We start from the raw sequence: 20,042 nt of genomic DNA, 5'->3' as shown, positions 1-20,042 counted from the left end.
CTTGTTGTTTCAATTTCAAAAAACTGCTTCATTTAAGCACAAAAACCTTCCAGGTTGGCTTTCGTAATGTGCTCTGGGTTGAATTTCTATAGAATTTCTACACATAATCACGCATGCATGTATTATATAGTTGAGCGCATATTCATCAATGATATGGGGTAATACGTAAGAAACTGCTTAATTATCCTGCAAAATTCAGTTATTTGCTTTAAATTACTGTGAAAATTGTAGCGTATACACCCTAATTTAATCTCGCTGTACTTCGACTTACTTGTTGTATTAGGGGGTGAAAAATATGAATAAAATATGACCGTAAAAAGCATAAACCAACCCCCGTAGTTTTAACACAAGTAAGTCAAATAAGGCGAGAATATTCATTAAAGGGTAGTGGCTTATGAAATACCGTTAAAAATCGTTAAAAACAAAAACAAACGATGCTTTACTTCGTCGCACAATGGTTTTTCGCAACAAAAATAAAATAACAAACAACATATTTACTATTGAAGATTTGTTATCCAGGTCATTAAACAGCAAAGAAATAAGAACTTGACAAAAATTGTACAACTACCCCCTGATAAATTTTGTTGCGACTGACTTGTGAAGAGATTTCCATGCTGAATTAAATATGAAACTTTGAAGCCGTAGCTAGCATGTGTGGTGTTTGTACAAAGTTTTTTTGTTAGCTGGAGAAAGAAAACTCATGATGTGTTTTTTTCTTAAAGTTTTGCTCTTAGTTAAGCTGGATAAAGAAAGTTGTTGTGCCTGTCAATACGAATTTTCGAATTAACAGCAGATGTGAAGTGGAATAAGCTGCTCTCAAATTTGAAATTTTTATAATAACCTAAGATCATTGGCAAGTTCAAGATGTGTGATTCTAATATAAAAAGAGCCTACGCAATTACTTGTGGTGGCGAACTCCGAGATTAGCTGTATTGTTGTATCTATAGAATTGCATAAAAAAATGTGTTAGCTTGCCATACGTCCTGAGTTTTAAAAGTTAGGCCTTTGAAATGAAGCTGACAAAGACTTTTTAAAAGAAAATTATAATAAATAGTATAAAATTAGGATAATTTTTTTAACAGATTGGCTGTTTATTTCTTTTCACCACCAAAAAATTCTTGGAAAAATCTTTCAAAACAATCTCCAAAAAATAGCTTGCCACATCAATCTGAGTTCTACAAACGTGCGGACCAGCACTTCACATACAATACCCATTCACAGCTAGAACTTTGGAAAAATTATTATTCACCATATACTGAATAACATTGTATAAACAAGACCGTTAAAAATTATAAAGAAAATCTTTTTTTTAAATTTTTTACTTAAAAAATGCTATCTTTTTTCTTAAAATATCTAAACTATTGGACAGATACATAATGCAATATTGTTTTTAAACCCATTCCAGAAGATTAGTCTAACAGTTTTATATAAAGAATAATAACGCTTATAAGCATATAGGGGAATTTTTTGAACATATTGCTCAGCGTTAGTAAATCCTTTTGATGTTCGTTTTTAAAGGTTAATTAACACCGCGACACTATCTGAACTTGGCCTTGTGTAATTATACCCTTAGTTTTGTGGTTATTTTTTAAAAGCTAAAAACGGGAAGGTCTTATACTCATATAGCTCATAAGGCAAGGTTTTAGTTTTCAATTATTTCTCCAATATATAGGCATAGCGTAAGCATACTCTTAAAGCCAACCTCGTCCCCAGAGCATCTTGTATCTTTCCTTACATCGGACATGTTCGTCTCGCCGTCCCGAGACAACAGGCGCTCGGAACGAGATTGTCTTCATGCCGGATTTTTATTCCCCGCATATTTCCAGCGTGATTTTGAATTTTCCTTTGCTTAAAGACATGTATTTAATTTTTAATTTTTACAAAATAGGCCAAAGAAGGCCTTCTCATGAAATTCAAAAATGAAATAATTTGGGTAAAAGAAGAATCATTGATTTGAAACTCGACCCGGGGCATTATGGTTAAAGCAATTGCATGTTTTGGCAATTTTTTTGTTAAAAAGTCAACCCTTCAAAATAAATAGTTTGACTAAAAAAAGTATTCCGTTCTTTTTAATAGCGCGTAACTAAGTTATGGTTGATCATCTTAATGAGTACAGACCATTCCAATAGCAGTAGCCATTATGGATTTTTACACAAATGAGCGAGTTAAACTCTGGGGCCTGACTTTTCGGTACAAAAGCATTCAGTGATTAAAAGCGTACAGGATTTTTTGAGAGATTTATAACCTAGCCTTGCACATCTTTGTTTGAGTCCATACTCTTGAAATATGCTAACTGTTGCTGATGACAGCATGGCATTGTGTCACGACGCTGGCTCCGACGTTAATTATTTCGTAGTGCGGGCGTGCTGCAGAATGCGATTAGCAAATTCTGAATGCTGTCTGTCCTACGTCTGTGCAAAAGAAGCGAGTTGCAGCCTTTCAGCTGCAGAGCTTTGTCCGTTTGACACTTTTGTTTTTACTTAAAAAATGATGTAAAAAATGCCTTTGTCTCAATATTTTTTGTCCAAGATTGAAGTTAGCCAGCAAAAAATCTTAATTTAAGTAAAACAGGTACTTAGGACCTAACAACACATTAAGAAAAGCGAGTATGCGACTATTATGTATAAAAAAGGACTTAATAACAAGGTTGTTGCACTTCCTCTGTAACACACAATCGAGAGATTTCAAAAGCTGTTTCTGTTTTTCTTTTTTTCTTTGCTTATCCAAAAGCTTTGCAGAGGGCTGTCGTCGCAACTTTTTCTTCATTCGAAATTTTAAACTCAGTCCATCGTTGCAGAGATACGAAGAAAATTTATTTCACAAGCTCGACAGATTGCTGCATTCTAGAAATAAGAAAAGAAACAGCATTCTAAAAACTTTTACTTCCTGTAAAAAACCGTACAAAAGGGGTTAGCTTTTAAGCGGGTGGGCTTATCTGCGGATGAATACGGTATAGTTGAACTTGTCAAATAGGGAAAATTAAGAAACAGAAGATTTCTTTGGTCTTGATTTTGTAGTTGAAGCATTGATGCAACATCATTTTAGCATCTACGCTTTAAATGCATCTATGGAGTTATGTTTCTGAGTTCTTTTGGAAGACAATTCCGTTGTTGCACAGCAGTGATGCTCACATTCATTGTGTTCTTGCAAGAGTTTATTTTTTTTTTATTAATCAGCTCCTTCTTTGAAGAAAATCAAAGAGGATAGCTTTGGCATTTCGTTTTTTAGCGTTTTTCAGATGTAGCCAATCTTATAATGTTATAAATGAGACGTACGTTTTATAAACCCCACGTTGACGTTTATCGGGATTGCGTTTACAACACGGACATAATAACTTTAGTTTGGCATTATTTAAAGGGCTACAAAACAAAAAAACCCTTTTTAGAAATCTCCAAAAATTAAAATTTCTAACAACAACAAAATTTCCCTCCAAAAAAGGAGATATTTTTGTACAGCTTTTTTTTACCCTGGGTGTGTCTCGAGGAAAACTTTATTTGGGTCTGTAAAATTTTAATCTGCAATGACGGGCTTGTTTATAATTTTAGATTTGACAGTGGCCAGCCACGCTATTACTGTTGTGAGGTGTGTAAAAAAATTAAAAATAAAGTAAGTTATTTACTTGCAAAAAGGTGATCTAAGTCTTTTAATCTTGTGTCACATACCAGTTTTATCTAGCTAGCTAGCTACCCATACATTCACTGTTTTCCTGATTTTCTTTTGGTGGCACTTTGTGGTCAAAACTTCTGGCTAATAAAGTCTTCCTTATTTTTCAACTTGTTAGCTTGTTTAGGCAGGATTAAGCAATATATTTCCTGAAGATATAAATTATAAGGTTTTTCATTAAGAAGTCTTTTAAAATATATGTTTTCTAAATTGTGTTAAGAAAATGGCAGAGGAATTTTGCCCAAAGGTAAAACCTGTGAACAAGAATGAGGTAAACCTTGATTATGAAGAGAAATTACGTCTTGTTGAAGAAGAAGCACAAAGCTTGTATTTGTTTTGCATGAAGAAAGGTTTTACTGAGGAAGAAATCTCCACCTGTGTTTCTAAACTTCGAGGTCCAGAGAAACCAAAACTGCGAAAGATTGCCACTGACTCAACTTCTTCATGTCTCCGTTTATCATTGGTCATAGCTTTGGTTACTGCTTTGTGGATGACCCCAACAGGGTATAATATGCTTGCAGTGCATGCAAAGTTGTTTTCAATAAAAGTAAGTCACTTCGTCTCACAAAATTAAATTCAAAGTGTACAGATTGTGTAAATTAAGAACATGTATATATATTTTTTTATATTCCTATTATATTCAATATCTTGATCTATATAATAATACGCCAGTTCTGTCTGTGACTTTTGCAAAATGGATAAAATTTCTTTGATAAAGTCTATAAAACATCGCCTATAAATGTGTTCTGTAAATTAGCAAACTTTGATGTTAGAGCAATATTGACGTCAAAGGAAAGTATATTAAGGTTAGTGTAGCCATTGCATTGCACTTTTAAATTTCGGAATGGACGGGTTGGTGACATCATCAAAAAACCTTTAAACCTTGATATCTCTGCAACCGTTTGTCAAAAGTACATGATCCTATACATTTTCTTTCTCAGCGTTTAAAGATCTATACGATGAAGGCAACAGATATACATTTTTTTTTAAAAAAATAAGGTTTTGGGCCATTGCTGACGTCAGCAAAAATTTTAAAACCTTCCTTATATCTCATTATCCGCTCATATCAAAAGCACATGATCATATACATTTTCTTGATCAGCGCTTTAATCTCTACACAATAGATGCAACGTGTAAAATAAAATTCTTAATTTTCAATGGATGGGTTGCTGACATCATCAAAATTTTCTTGCCTCAGTGGATTTTTCCACGAATCTTATCGACTAGTTACTCATAATACTTGTACTCTGTTGGGAATAAGAAGCATGTGAGACATCAAGAAGCAGATATTGAGAGGTGTTTTGAGTATATATATATATACTAGGTGGGCATCACAAATTTTTGTTTTATGAGACCAAACTGACCCTAATTTTTACACTTTTTACATACAGGGCAGAACAAAAACAACAATAAAATATTATATAATTCCATTTGTCTCCCAACAGTCATTACTCACCATTATTGTTGTTTTCCACTTTATTTATAATACAATGAGCACCAAGGTTCAGTGTTTAATGGTTTGCATGATGGCTAGATAGTTAAAGACACTATTGTTTAGTGTTTTTTTAGTTTTCAGTGCTAAAGTGACTCAAACACTAAATATTTGTGACGTTTGTCCTCTCAGGGTCTGCAAAACTTGTTAGAGTTCGAGATGCATTAAGGTATAATAAGTCTGTTGTATGACAGCTTGTTAAAATTGTGCATTAGCATAATTAATATTTTTGCAAGGTTAAAAAGATCATGAAGGGAAATAAAATAGCAAACAAGTGTCATTTTGACGAAATATTTTATGTTCATCAATTCACCTTTATAATATCTTTGGTTTGATTAGGGTTAAATGCATATCCCTTAACAGGTCTAAAATTACTGATGACAGAAAATGTCAAAATTTTCTATTACTTAAAGTAAGTACAAGTTAGGAAGTAAAAATTTATTTGCCAGTTAACAAGCAAAAACATATAAACAGCTAATAATTTAAAAGACCGGGAGACCATGCTTTAGTTTTTGACTAATATAAAAGAGAATGGCCATCTCTGTGCATTATTTGATAAAATAAATATTCAATATTCCCCTAGGCAGTGATTGATGGCAAGAGATTTTAAAGTGACATAAGATAATGAGCTCAGGTCTTCATTAGAATAGGAACGTTGAAATAGATTCCACTGGGAAATTGCAGTTTTAGATAAGGATTTAATTCCATATGTAACGGTATTACAGGTGGAATTGACCAAAATCCCAAAGTCGATCCTTATGTGGAATGAGAATGATTTAATTTAATAGATTTGAAAAAGCTTAAGAGATCTAAAGGAAGTTTAGAATAAGAAAATTGTGGATAAAAAGAATGTTTAAGGTTTTCACAAGATCAAACACTTTAGGCACTTAAGATTCAGAAATAATATGACATATAATAATATTAAATATAGCCAAAGTTCCATGGAAGAATCCACTGAATGTCTTATTTAATTTATAGAACAGATATACCATCAAAAAGCAAACAATACAGCAGTGTGAATCTTACAATCTGCATTATCATGTAAATGACTAAAAAATTGTAGGTTTTCAACAACTATATATGTGACATTTAAAATCTAAATCTACTAATATTTATTATTCGCTAAATTATTAGTGAAGAAGTTTACCAGGGCATTTCAAAACACATCTCACTAAATGTCTTCATGAAATGCATGTAAGGGATGTATACCAAAAAAAAACATACAGCAAGGTAATTTGAATTTTTTAAACTTACAATCCAACCTCGGCCCTTTCTCTCTTTTTATAACGGGACGGAAAAAGAGAGAAAAAGCCATGGGATCGATGTTGCTCACAGTCTGCATTACTTTATATTTATACCCATTGAAACGTTAAAAATATAAGCAGGTGCAACAAAAAAAAAGCAATTTGCAAAATGTCCAACAAAATCAAAGGCGTCTAACAACTGTTACTTAAAAAGCAAAATCTGCTAAAATTTGAAATACAGCAGAAAAAAAAAATATCAGACATTTAAAAAATCAATCATATTTTGCTAAGTTATACAAAAAAAGTTATTACAAAATTTACACACTGTACAGTTTGTAACACGCCGTACCAAAATCAAATATTCAGTCAATTGCATACAGCGACCCTTTCAAAGTTTTACATAAAATATAAGAAATTACCAGTTATCTGAATTCCCGTAGTAGAATCCATTGAATCTCTCATTAAACTGACGAAAGGGATAAAAAAACATACAATACAGGAATTTGAGTTTTCAAAACTCACATTTCAACCTCGACCCTGGGCTCTTTGCCTCCTTTGTAACGGGATGGCAAAAAGAGAAAAAAGCCCTAGGATCGAGGTTGCTCACAATCTGCATTATTCTATGTTTATAACCGCTAAAAATATAAGCATGTGCAAAAAATACCTTACAGACCCACACTTTTAATCAAGAAAATCACGCATAAAATCAAAGAAGATAACAATGCAGTGTTTTCGAATTTAAGAATCGAATATATTTCAAACGATCATAATGTAGCTAAGTTTAGGTTTTTTTATAACAACGTCAAAACTGCATTACACAGTTTGTACTGTTGAAAACAGTAACAACGGAATAGTTACTTTTTTCAGTTTATGTCAATTCTTCTCAAGGATATACACGTTGTTTTTATAACAATAGTATGTTTTGTTTCAGCCTCGATGTTCTTAACTTTTTTGACAAATGCTGTGAAAGAAACAACTAAAAAATCGTTATACACCCAAATTCATCTCTCCACTAAATAATCTGTTGGTTTTAGGCCATCATATGTTAGAAATATTTCTAACTAACAACACCAACTTTGTTCGACAACAACACAACAGTTTGTTTTTTTACATTTCAGATTCGAATTACATTCATATTCGAATTCGATAGAATTTCTATAAAAGGAAGCAACCTCAGTTCCAGAACACAAAAATGGAAAATTTAAAAGAACAAATATAAGTTTTAATCGCGCATAAATGTGCCAAATTCATGAAAAAATTAGTCTTTGCAATCTTAATCCACTTTATATATATTATAAAGATAAAGTAAATATATAGGGGTTTGTTTGTTTGACATAAACACATGGCTTTGTTACACCATAGCATTTAGTACTAGTATTTCTGTATACCTACAAAAGAGTCAACTTGTCTTAAGAACTTTTATCGTGTAAAAATTTGCCTTTAGATGTATTAGCTTGTAGATCTTTCTGAATAGTAATGCCTAGCAAAGTGTTTTAATAAACTTTCGAAAATATTTATACAGGAGAGTTTACTTTTAAATATACATATTTTGTTCTCCAAAGTTAAGGAATTTTCGGTACAGAATCAGTGTTCACTAGAGTTTGTTTCTTTTATGGAGCAGAATAAAATATTTAATGTTTCCTATCCTTATTAATGTTTTTTATTCATTTGAAATATTTTCTACATTATATCTGTAGAAAGATTCAAGAATTAATTTTCAGTCTTCTTCACACTCACTAGGTTATCTTGCCATACTGGGATTGGGCAAGCCTTTATCAAGAGGAATGTTTGATAAACAATCCATGGCTACCTGCTGAAAATACAACAATTGATGCTGAGTTTTGCAAGTATTGTACTAACATGGTAAAGTATGGTAACAATAAAGTTGATCGATTAAATAACACAAAAGGAGCCGAAATTATGAAACATTACATTCAAAACAGTCAGCCTGTTGTTGTGACGGACACAACAAAAGACTGGGGATCTAAAAAGCGTATTGCATTGGATGTGATTGCAAATGTATGTATCTATAAATGCTTACCCATTCTTCTCTGCATTCTAAATCCATTTTTACAGTGGTATTATTCGTAATGTGTTTATACATAACATGTCTTTTGTATTTAGCTTTATCAGACTGATAAATTCCTGTCAACTGTCATGGGCAGTTGTAATTATTCAACAAATGTTGGATTCAATGAAACATTTTATGACTTCATAACAGCATATGTTGATGGAAAACTTCCCAAGTTATGGCACGCAAATTGGTGGGGTGCTTTTCTTATTATTTAGATTATAAACAGTCGCACATGTTTACATAATCATCATGAGTATTTATATATTTTATAATTTTTTGTTTTAGACTCTTATTTAATCTTTTTTTTGAAAAATGGAAGACAGAACGCGAAATCTGTCAATTATTCGCTAAAATTGTGTAGCTAAACATCACGGCTTTTAAGTTTCAAATAAAAGTTTTAAAGGCACTAGAAACTTCGCAGAACCCTTATTTGTAACAGTACCACAATGAATAAATAAATCTACACTGGATAAATAATGATTACATTATATATTTTTTCTTTATAGGCAAAACTGTGAAAATAAAGCTGGAAAAATATTTCGACAATTCTACACCAGACCTTACTTCCTTCCTGATATGGCCCAGGCTGGTACTGAAAACAGTGTCATAGCTTCATTCGGACAACATCCCGAAGAATACTTTTCAGTATGTCATTGAGATTATTTTTTTAAAAAAATAGTGTGTTGCCAAAAGTTATTTTCTTTGATTTTTATATTTTTAACTATTGTGAAAAGATAGAGGAACGAAGAGGAACAGAGGTTGTTTGATAGATTGTTTCCATATTTAGAATCCAATGCAATGTTTCATATATGAAATATCAAGTCCTGTTTTTTAGGTTCCGATTAATACCCAGTCGTCTGGTCACTGGATAACAGTTGTCACCGGCAGTTTAAAATTTTTTCTCGCGCCAAATGAAGGATGCATGGACCTATTTAAATGCAAAATTTTGGAAGTAATGGTATACCCTGGTGAAACAGGTAAACTGTTGTAGATGTAAAAGATATAACATTTCTACTTTGAAGATACTATTATACCGCATAAGTTTATTCCTGCGAAATCTTAAAAGGTTAAGAAAAACCGCAAAAGTTTATTCCTGCAAAACCTTAAAAGGTTAAGAAAACCACAGTGTAAAGTTTTACTGAAAAATAGTCTAAGAATTAAGAATTAAATTTCGATTTTTATTATTAAAATTGCAAACCAAAAATTTGCTCTTGCCAGGTACACTCCCGCGAAAATTTAGCAAAACTGAGACCGTACACCGTGTATTGAGAGATCATATCTACTCAGACACTGTATTATCTTATATTGCGTTCCGACAACTGTATTTTACTGAGTAAAATTTTCTGATAATGCTACTGTTTAATGCTGTGTTATGGTTTACCCTTTTGATCGACACGCATATATGTATGTTAAAAAAAAGATTAAACGAAACGTTTTTTTCTTCCTTTAGTTTTCTTCACTGAGGGTGATTGGGACCATTCATACACACCAACGGATGACAAATTGACATTAGCGATATCATCGTCTGTTCTTTGGGACGAGATCTAATCCAGTTTCCTTGGTTTCCCGTGTGATGGCAGATTTTTTATTATCATAATTTTTTTTCATCTTCAATTGCAGTCATTTCGGACTTTTTCAGTAATTATGTGGAGCAAAGCATGAGTGTTTCTGTTACATTTATTCGTTGTAATATATTTGAATGGTGTCGTGTTTTTTACTACTATTTTGCTACTATTTTTCATATGTATTAGTACATGAATAAAATGTTTTGGATTACAGCTTCGTAGTTTTTTATAAATTTGTTACAATTGCATTATTTGTTAAGCTCTTTTTACAAGATATTTTTTCTTCGATACGTGACGTTTCACCTGTTTTGTATTTTTTTTTTTATGACCTTCCTCAAATATTAATTTAAAGGCAAAATTTTCAGAAGGTCGAAAGCCGGAAAACTTGTGAGTCTGATAAATTCAGAAATTACTTGTTTCTGGGAACAACCTTTCATGTCATCGGATCTAAACATTCAAATGGGTTCATTACTGGGCGCGTTTTGCTAAACTTCTTTTGTGTCACTTTCTGCAGTGAATTACTAGTAATCATGACTTTTACATAAACTTTGAAACTTCTAGAGAAAGCCAGGAAACGAGCAATTTCTTCAAGGAAAGGCAATATAGAAAGTTATAAAGACACAATGTTAAACTACACCAAAAGAATTGTTATACTAAAGACGCTCAAATTAAAATCACAACTCAAATATTCTTGTAAAATAATGAGAAGGAAACAGAAATTATAAGGGTATGTTTCGGTTTTAGGGCATTTTTAATAAATATTTAAAACTTTACACATTGATGTATAAGGTTCGATCCCTTGCAGTTATGTATTATATCGTTATATGTAAGTTATATAAACAAATTTATTTTTTATAGGAACATAAAAATTATGGCAGAAGATAGCCGAATTAAATTTCTCAAAAATGAATCATCATCTGCTATAGTCACAGATGTTGACCATGGTTCCAATCTGTTAAAGTTTTTACATGATTGTTGGAAGCAGCAGTTATATTGTGACGTGTCTGTGCGCATGAAGAACAAAGTGTTTAAAACACATCGATTTATTCTGGCTATGATTTCAGATTATTTTCGCGGATTTCTTCAGCATGACGGAAAAGAAATGGAAACTATTGTAATGCCTGATATAATATCAGATGAAAATGTATTTGAAGTTATCCTTACGTTTGCATACACCTCAACTGTTGATCTGGAAAATATTGATATACAGTCGTTAGCCGTGTGTTCTGACTTTTTGGGCGTATCAACGTTGAAACACATTTGCGAAACATCAATGATTGAGAAGATCAACAAAGATAATTGCTTAAAGTTGCTCTGCTTTGCGTATACCTACACCATGAATGAATTGCTAAAGAGATGTAGAATGTTTTGGTGCTCAAATTATTCAGTTCTGACAGAAATGAAAAATTTTAAGCTGGTACCGCCTTGTTTGTTTCTTCAAATTTTATCAGACAACAAGCTAAAACTGTACAAAAAAGACACAGATGTTCAACCTTTGGACTTAGACAACAGAGAAAAGCTTCTCTTTAAAACTGTTTTAAAGTACATATCAGCGAACATTGAAAATGAGGTTACAGATGAACTTCTTGAACTTTTAAAAGCAGTAAAACTGCCACAGCTTGATTATAAATATATAATGAAACATGTCTCAAAGTATAAATCTCTCAAGAATGATAGAAATGTTCAAGAGCTGTGCAATCTTGCTCAGATATTTTCTCAGGATAAAATTGACGATGTGCCACATTACTGGAAAATGACTAGATTGCCTGTTCAGCATTTATTTAAATTTAGCACTCGCCTTGGAACTGGTGGAAATTGTTTATCTGAATGGGATTGTACTAAATTTGGGGACGATGAAATTGATCCACTACTAATGATCCGGACAATGAAATTGTGGATCCGTCGATGGGATGGACGTCCGGTGTTGGGCCGACTGACTGTAATATATGATGATGGTACTGTTATTGAAGGTGGAGAATTGGATGATAATACAAGGTAGGAGGGTCATTGTAGCAAGAATGTTTTGTTAAAGGTTTGTTTATCGCGCAAATACATTCTTCTACCAAGCTTGTTGAACAGTCGAAATAAAACTTGATGTTTACGTCCGAAAAGAAGGGAACAAAACTCTGGTATACCTTATTTGTATAGATTAAACACCATCCGAATAAAATCTACCAGTTTATTACTAACATATTGCAGTACGTGGTGTGGTTGGCTCCCCGTTCTGTAGAGTCCCCGTCGGCTCCTCGTTCTGGGGACCGCGGATTGAATCTTGCTCGCTGATAGTCAGTATGTTAGTGGAATTCAAGTAGTTTTTCTTCAATATACCTTATTTGTACTTGGTTTTATTTCTGTTGGGTTTTGAATTGATTTGTCTTTTAGGATGGATTATTATAGCATAGAAATGGATGAAGGAGAAGTTATCACTAGCATCCAGTTGAATTCTGGTTGGATGATTGACAATTTTATTTTTAAAACTAATAAATCTCGTTCATTCGGGCCATACGGTGGCGACGGTGGTAACACACGATATTGGAATGCACCAATGGAGGAAGCATATGTTCATGGTTTCACTGGTTTAACTGGTTTTACTCAAGGTTGCATGACTATTATACAACTGGCCTGTCGATGGGTTCAGTTAAAATAAAGACACTTTATTTTTCTACCTGACATATTTTTTCTATTTTGTTTTTTGTTGTTGTTACAATTTCAAATTTTCAAAATAACTTTTACCGTTACACACCGAAAAAAACACAGGATTTTTTAAGTTAGGATGGGATCGGCACCTTCAACTATTAACTTGCGAAATACTACAAAAATTAAAAAAGTTTTTTGATAGATGGACTGGTCTTGCTAAAAACAGTTTAAAGGCATAAAGCAGGGAATCTGACTCTATAAATATTGAGAAAATTTCCTTTAAAGTTAAGAAATGCAGGTGAAACTCAACATGTATGTTTCTTGTAAAAAAAAATTATAACTAAAGATTGCTAAAATATCTATCTATTGCGAAGCGAAGGTTTGCGCGCGAAAGAATAAAGTGTTTATTTTATATATTTTATATTTCTAAAGTTTTATTTTTGAGTCAGGAGGAAATAAAGAGTTGTTTTGATTGTAATTTTTCACAACACAGCTTAATCCTGCTGTGATATGTTACAAAAAAAATCCAAAGCTTTACACTAAATGAATATCTATTTGTATGTTGTTGCTATAATAAAATAAATAATATAACTTATTGTTGATTTGCTGATTGTATATTTGTTGGTAACCCATGGGGCGCTAAATTTGGCTCCCTGGCAGATTAAGGGGCATTTCACAAATGCAAAGACTTGAACAGCGGTAACCGTCATTACGTCTTTTTTAAGCAATATTACCCGTTGAGATGCAAAAGAACTCGAGCAACCCTAATTCTAACCTCTCTTGGAACGGCTGATTTACTTTGTCGACAATCATGTTGGAGTAAGTGACGAATTTTGGCGCAGCTTTTTAACACTCATATATTTTATATATTTTTTATATTTCTGGTCGTTATATTTTAACTTGTTTTACACGTTTTTTTCATAAAAACAATATTAACTGAAGGCTGACGTTATAGGCTCTTCAACTGCTATCTCGAAAATTATTGAGAAAATAAATAAGAAAATTTAAAAACTATATAGATGAGTCTATGAGAAAAGCATTTTTAAAGTAGAAACTGATTTAATTTTTAGAAAATCTTCTCTACAAGAAACATCTAGGCTCAACTCAAAATGTTTAAGACCAAGGTACAGAGAAAAATCGTTACACTGAAAATGCTGCCTTTTGTTCGAATGTATTTTTAAAGAAAAAAAAAGAAAATCAAAAAAAATTTTGAACTTGAAATAAAGTTATTTGAATCGAGGACTACCAGTTAAACACATTTTCATAATTTTGCTCCAAATAGAAATCAAAATTTAAGAAGAATTTAATTGCTTGATTGTATTACTTGATTTACAAAACGTCGAAATTATCGTGTTCAAAACTTTTTTTTAGAGCATCTCAAATTTGAGAGTTCTTTTTTTGGTTGTTTCATAAAAGTATGACTGTTTCACGTAACGCACAAAAAGTTAACCTGGACGCAGGCCATATTTGACTGCTTTTCAATAAAGGTTTACTTCCCGGTGTTTTAAAAGGTCGCTTCCTCGATGCCATTACAATTTTTTTTGAAGCCATTGCAATGTAGTAACGTCAAAACATAAAATTGATTAATGAGGGAAAATGTTTTTGTACAAGACGCTAAAAAATAAATTTCGAGGAGATGCAGCCAAAATTGCAGAAAAAGAAGTCGAACAACGAAATACTTTTCGGTGTTCTAAAACAGATGCATGTTCGTCTGGGTGTGTTCAAAACAATTCAGCTGAGACCAAGATAAGGACTGCAAATATTAAAGATGTCCAATCATATCAACATACAGAAACAACAGTTAGTCACTTTTCCCCAACAGAAACAAAACATGCGGCGGCTGATTTCAATAGAAAGGAGTCAGCACCTGAAGAACAACATCTTGCTAAACAAAATTTAAAAAGTAACAATACAAGCGTTCTGTCTGTTAAAATAGATGTTAAAAAACAGGGAGCAAATGAAAACCAACATGGAAAATCAGTCATTCGTAACTTAAATGTTTCAAGCAAATCTCCTATCAAGTCTAACGTCTCAGAAAATGTTCCTAAGAAACAACCAGCTCCTGCATTTATTAAAACTATCCAGAACAGTAAGGAATTTAAAGTACACAAACAAAATGAGACTGATCCATGCAAGTCCATCAGCAACATTGACCTAAACCGTTCAGAAGATATCATTCCAGAAGTTTTGCCAAAAATAGAAAAAAAGCTTGACTCCTTTTCAGAATGGCAAGAACAACTATGTAATTCCGTTGCATACAAAGAACTAGAAAAAACTGTGAATAATGTGAAGTTTGATCCAACTACAGACAAAAAATTGTTTTCTTTTACGACAGATGCTTCGCCACATAAACATCGAAGCAGAAAGCCACCAATCAAAACTCAAAATGATATCCAACTTCAACCAGGCAACAAGAAAACCGTTGCCATAAAACATAGTGGTGAAAAGCCTCAAGGTCCTGTAAACGTAACAGCTGATTCAATGTATTCAAAGCATTCGCATGTAACAAAGATTCCAGTACCAGTGAAGTGTAAAATTCCTGACCAACTTGCAATTTTAAAAAACGATGTCGTCACGACAAAAACTATAGTGGCAATGAATGTCCCTGTCGATTCAACACAAATGAATAACAAGTTCCCAAATAAAAATCCTGTGGAAGAGGGTAAAAAAGAGGCTCTCGTGCCAATATCAAACGTTTTGCCAATCTCGAAAGTTAACGAAGAAACTAAGGCTAATAATACGACTACGAAATTTGCTAATGATGTACCACGAGAGCAATCTGACATATATTTTGGTGCAGTTGTTGACCTAAAGCAATCTCACCCAAACCAAAGAAAGAGTATTTTAAAAAACATAACGATTGACACTCCAGTTAAACTACAAGTTGCCGAACCAAACCACCAGGTGAAGGATCTTACTCAACAATCGGAAGAAACAGAAAATACGACAATAAAAAAAAAAGATGTCAAAGCTGAGATTGAGAGATTAAACAATCTTGCAGACAAATACAACGTTGCAGATTTCATCGAAGAGAAACTTCGGGAACAAAAATTCAATGACAGTGAGACTTTAAAGGTGCTGAGTTATTGTGTTGATGAGGTAAAAGCGCTGCTTAGAAAGGAAGAACAAAAGAAAAATAAGGAAGATGACATATTGATGGAAAATCTGTCCTGTTTACAGAAACGTCAGCAACATGAGGCGGAACGGAAGCAAATAAAGGATAACCAACGGAAAATACAAGCTTCTGAAACTGAGAATAAAGAAACATATGCGAAAAAGGGCCTCATTAGGTTTCTGCTTCCCCCAACACACTTAGAAATGATATCCGACATTTCATGTCCTGTTGTTTCAAATAAAACTAAAACTCCAACGACAAAAAAACTTACATCTAAAAAAAAGTTGAGAAAAGACAAAAAACAGCATTTTGTACACACAAATGCACTAGCACGCATGAATAAGGAAACTAAGTTACTCTTGAATGAAGAGAAGGAACCAGTCAAAGGGAGCGACAAAGATGGATCTGTAAAAGTTGAACATTTAGATCAGGAAAAGGCAACACCTTCAGTAGAAGTAAAAGACAAAATAGATGAAAGTGAGTCCCCTATTCAACAAAAAATCCGTGAACTAAGATCATATTTAGAAAGTATCCACCATTCTACATGCTATCAAGATCGGTGGAAGCAACAATTTCCTGACTATAACAGTGATACAATTTATAAGGTGGACGATCTCATTGCTGGTGAAAACGCTCAAACCAGTTTGTACGATTTTAACTCAAATCTTCATAAGTACATCGAGAAAGCATATGCGAGAAAAGAGAGTACCATTATTGAAGTAAACCAAGAATTCGAAAATTCATACGAACGTCGTTTAATTACAACTGATACCAGCGACGAAAAAGAGAATGGAGATAAAATGATCAGTCCTGTGGATTATCCAGCAAAAAGAAAGAAATTAGAACTAACAGATGATGTTATTGAGCTACAACATATCTTGCAGCATTTTTTCGCCAATGATAACTGTGACCAGATAGATCAATGTGATGGTTTAAATCGAAATGAACAAAGTATGGAAAATGTAAACGGGTCTTTTATTGCTGTTTCAACTTGTGGCACAAATGACCAAGCTGATAATAACTCGATTCCTACTGTAGATAATCCTTTAATTCAGGAATACTTTGGGAAAAACCCCGTCTCACCAGCTGCAATCGAAACATATCGTACATATCTCAGTATATCCACTAAAAAAGACGAACAAAAAATAGTTGAACGAGAACAGGAGCAAGCATTTGAACAACAGCAATCTAACCAAAACCAGAAAAGAAAACAACAACAACAACAACAATCTCACCAAAAACAACTAAAACGAGAAATTAAACAATCAAAGCAACAACAACAACAATTGCGAAAAAACAAAGTAAAACAAAAACAACAACAACAACAACAACAATGTGGACAAAAACAAGCAAAGATAGAAATAAAGCAAGATCAGCTGCAGCAAGAACAAATAAAAGTCCAAACAGAACATATAGAAGAAGAGGATGAACATGAATCGCAACAACAATATGAACAATCTGATATAGAGGATGAGCTTGGTGAAGACTTCATTATTTCACAAACTGTAAAAGATTTAGTACGTCAAAACAAGGCTCTCAGACGAAACAAAACTAAATTTGGATTCACAATTAATGATTGTGTTAAACTTCACCAAAAAGGTACTCAATTTGAATACATTTACAATGCTTTTAGATTTACTCCAGACGGATTTTCTGACTAGCAAAATTTTTAACCTAGACTTATTTTTAATTTTTAGTAAAGTATGAAACTTGTGAAAGAAATATCGCCTTCCTGGCTTGTGATTCACACTGCTACATACAGTACGTCGACCTTCTCATGCCTTACTTAGCCTGCCTGCATGCAAACATAATGATTCGACCAAACCAAATTGATATAAATAAAAAAGTGCTTCGGAAAATTGGGTATGTTTTACTAGTACCGTACCTGTAGTGCTTTATTGTTATTATTATTATTCCGAATATTTATACAGGATATAGCCACTTCAGTGTTGGAAAGTATACAATAAGTATACACCGGTAATACCTAACCAATTTCCCTCACATGGCATGGGTTGACCCGTAGCTGTCGTAAAGGCACTTGCTAAACATGCCCACGCTGTGGACCGAACCACGGCCTTGTGATTGCGAAGGTGTAACTTTCTTAGCTTTGGAGTCTGAAATAAATTTTTTGTATTACTATTATCTTTTTGATCTTTTTTGATGATTTTTCATCATCATCATCATCATCATCATCATCATCATCATCATCATCATCATCATCATCATCATCATCATCATCATCATCATCATCATCATCATCATCATCATCATCATCATCATCATCATCATCATCATCATCATCATCATCATCATCATCATCATCATCATCATCATCATCATCATCATCATCATCATCATCATCATCATCATCATCATCATCATCATCATCATCATCATCATCATCATCATCATCATCATCATCATCATCATCATCATCATCATCATCATCATCATCATCATCATCATCATCATCATCATCATCATCATCATCATCATCATCATCATCATCATCATCATCATCATCATCATCATCATCATCATCATCATCATCATCATCATCATCATCATCATCATCATCATCATCATCATCATCATCATCATCATCATCATCATCATCATCATCATCATCATCATCATCATCATCATCATCATCATCATCATCATCATCATCATCATCATCATCATCATCATCATCATCATCATCATCATCATCATCATCATCATCATCATCATCATCATCATCATCATCATCATCATCATCATCATCATCATCATCATCATCATCATCATCATCATCATCATCATCATCATCATCATCATCATCATCATCATCATCATCATCATCATCATCATCATCATCATCATCATCATCATCATCATCATCATCATCATCATCATCATCATCATCATCATCATCATCATCATCATCATCATCATCATCATCATCATCATCATCATCATCATCATCATCATCATCATCATCATCATCATCATCATCATCATCATCATCATCATCATCATCATCATCATCATCATCATCATCATCATCATCATCATCATCATCATCATCATCATCATCATCATCATCATCATCATCATCATCATCATCATCATCATCATCATCATCATCATCATCATCATCATCATCATCATCATCATCATCATCATCATCATCATCATCATCATCATCATCATCATCATCATCATCATCATCATCATCATCATCATCATCATCATCATCATCATCATCATCATCATCATCATCATCATCATCATCATCATCATCATCATCATCATCATCATCATCATCATCATCATCATCATCATCATCATCATCATCATCATCATCATCATCATCATCATCATCATCATCATCATCATCATCATCATCATCATCATCATCATCATCATCATCATCATCATCATCATCATCATCATCATCATCATCATCATCATCATCATCATCATCATCATCATCATCATCATCATCATCATCATCATCATCATCATCATCATCATCATCATCATCATCATCATCATCATCATCATCATCATCATCATCATCATCATCATCATCATCATCATCATCATCATCATCATCATCATCATCATCATTCAAAATCACGCATGTTATATAAACCAGGTTCTCAACAAAATCAACAAAATTAAAATATATACAAAGCAAGTTCGTAGATAAACTAAAATACAGGTCTTAATGTCTGCTATATGTATTCAGGTGGATTAATCAAGATGGCGTACAAAGCTGTGCATTTGAATTGTATCGCTGTTTGACAGATCGCGTGTTTCCCATAGCATGTAAGAATAACAACGAAAATCTGAAAACGGAGAGAATATTAAAGGATTCATGCCGACCGCTCAATGGTAAGCTTAATTTGTACTACAGTTGACTCCCTCTAATTCGAATCTCTATAATTCGAATATTTCTATAATTCGAACGATTGCTCAGTCACCGTCAATTTTCCTTAAGAAATTCTTATAAAAACCTTCTACAATAAGTTCTCTAATTCGAAACTTTCTATAATTCGAAAAGTTTTTCAGTCCCTTCAGCACGATTCTCTTCCTAATTCGAATTTAGAGTGTAAACAGGGCTTTGATAAATTCAAGTTTGGTGTTGACCTGAGAAAAGCACTGGTGATGCGACTTGTATTGTCGAAAGAGATCGTCTCTCCATAATGTAAAGCAATCAAATATTCAACAGTTTTTCAAATAGAGTTTCTTTTTTTGTGTAAAC

At 33.0% G+C, this 20,042-nt stretch overlaps 2 protein-coding genes across 2 annotated transcripts; both read left to right on the top strand.

Annotated features, from left to right (window-relative positions):
* The first annotated feature begins 3,512 nt into the window (after positions 1-3,512).
* On the top strand, positions 3,513-10,251 carry LOC130644880 (uncharacterized). Its single transcript, XM_057450655.1, has 7 exons — positions 3,513-3,606; positions 3,884-4,210; positions 8,140-8,418; positions 8,524-8,663; positions 8,980-9,118; positions 9,309-9,450; positions 9,924-10,251. Exons 2-7 carry the CDS (start codon positions 3,887-3,889, stop codon positions 10,019-10,021), a joined length of 1,122 nt encoding a protein of 373 aa, XP_057306638.1. The 5' UTR covers positions 3,513-3,606; positions 3,884-3,886; the 3' UTR covers positions 10,022-10,251.
* A 627-nt stretch (positions 10,252-10,878) lies between these two features.
* Positions 10,879-13,280, top strand: LOC130644879 (kelch-like protein 40b). Its single transcript, XM_057450654.1, has 2 exons — positions 10,879-12,033; positions 12,421-13,280. Exons 1-2 carry the CDS (start codon positions 10,910-10,912, stop codon positions 12,683-12,685), a joined length of 1,389 nt encoding a protein of 462 aa, XP_057306637.1. The 5' UTR covers positions 10,879-10,909; the 3' UTR covers positions 12,686-13,280.
* Positions 13,281-20,042: the final 6,762 nt, after the last annotated feature.

Source organism: Hydractinia symbiolongicarpus, chromosome 5 (genome assembly GCF_029227915.1).
Source record: "Hydractinia symbiolongicarpus strain clone_291-10 chromosome 5, HSymV2.1, whole genome shotgun sequence".
NCBI lineage: Eukaryota > Metazoa > Cnidaria > Hydrozoa > Anthoathecata > Hydractiniidae > Hydractinia > Hydractinia symbiolongicarpus.
This window is presented reverse-complemented; position numbering and strand designations above follow the sequence as displayed.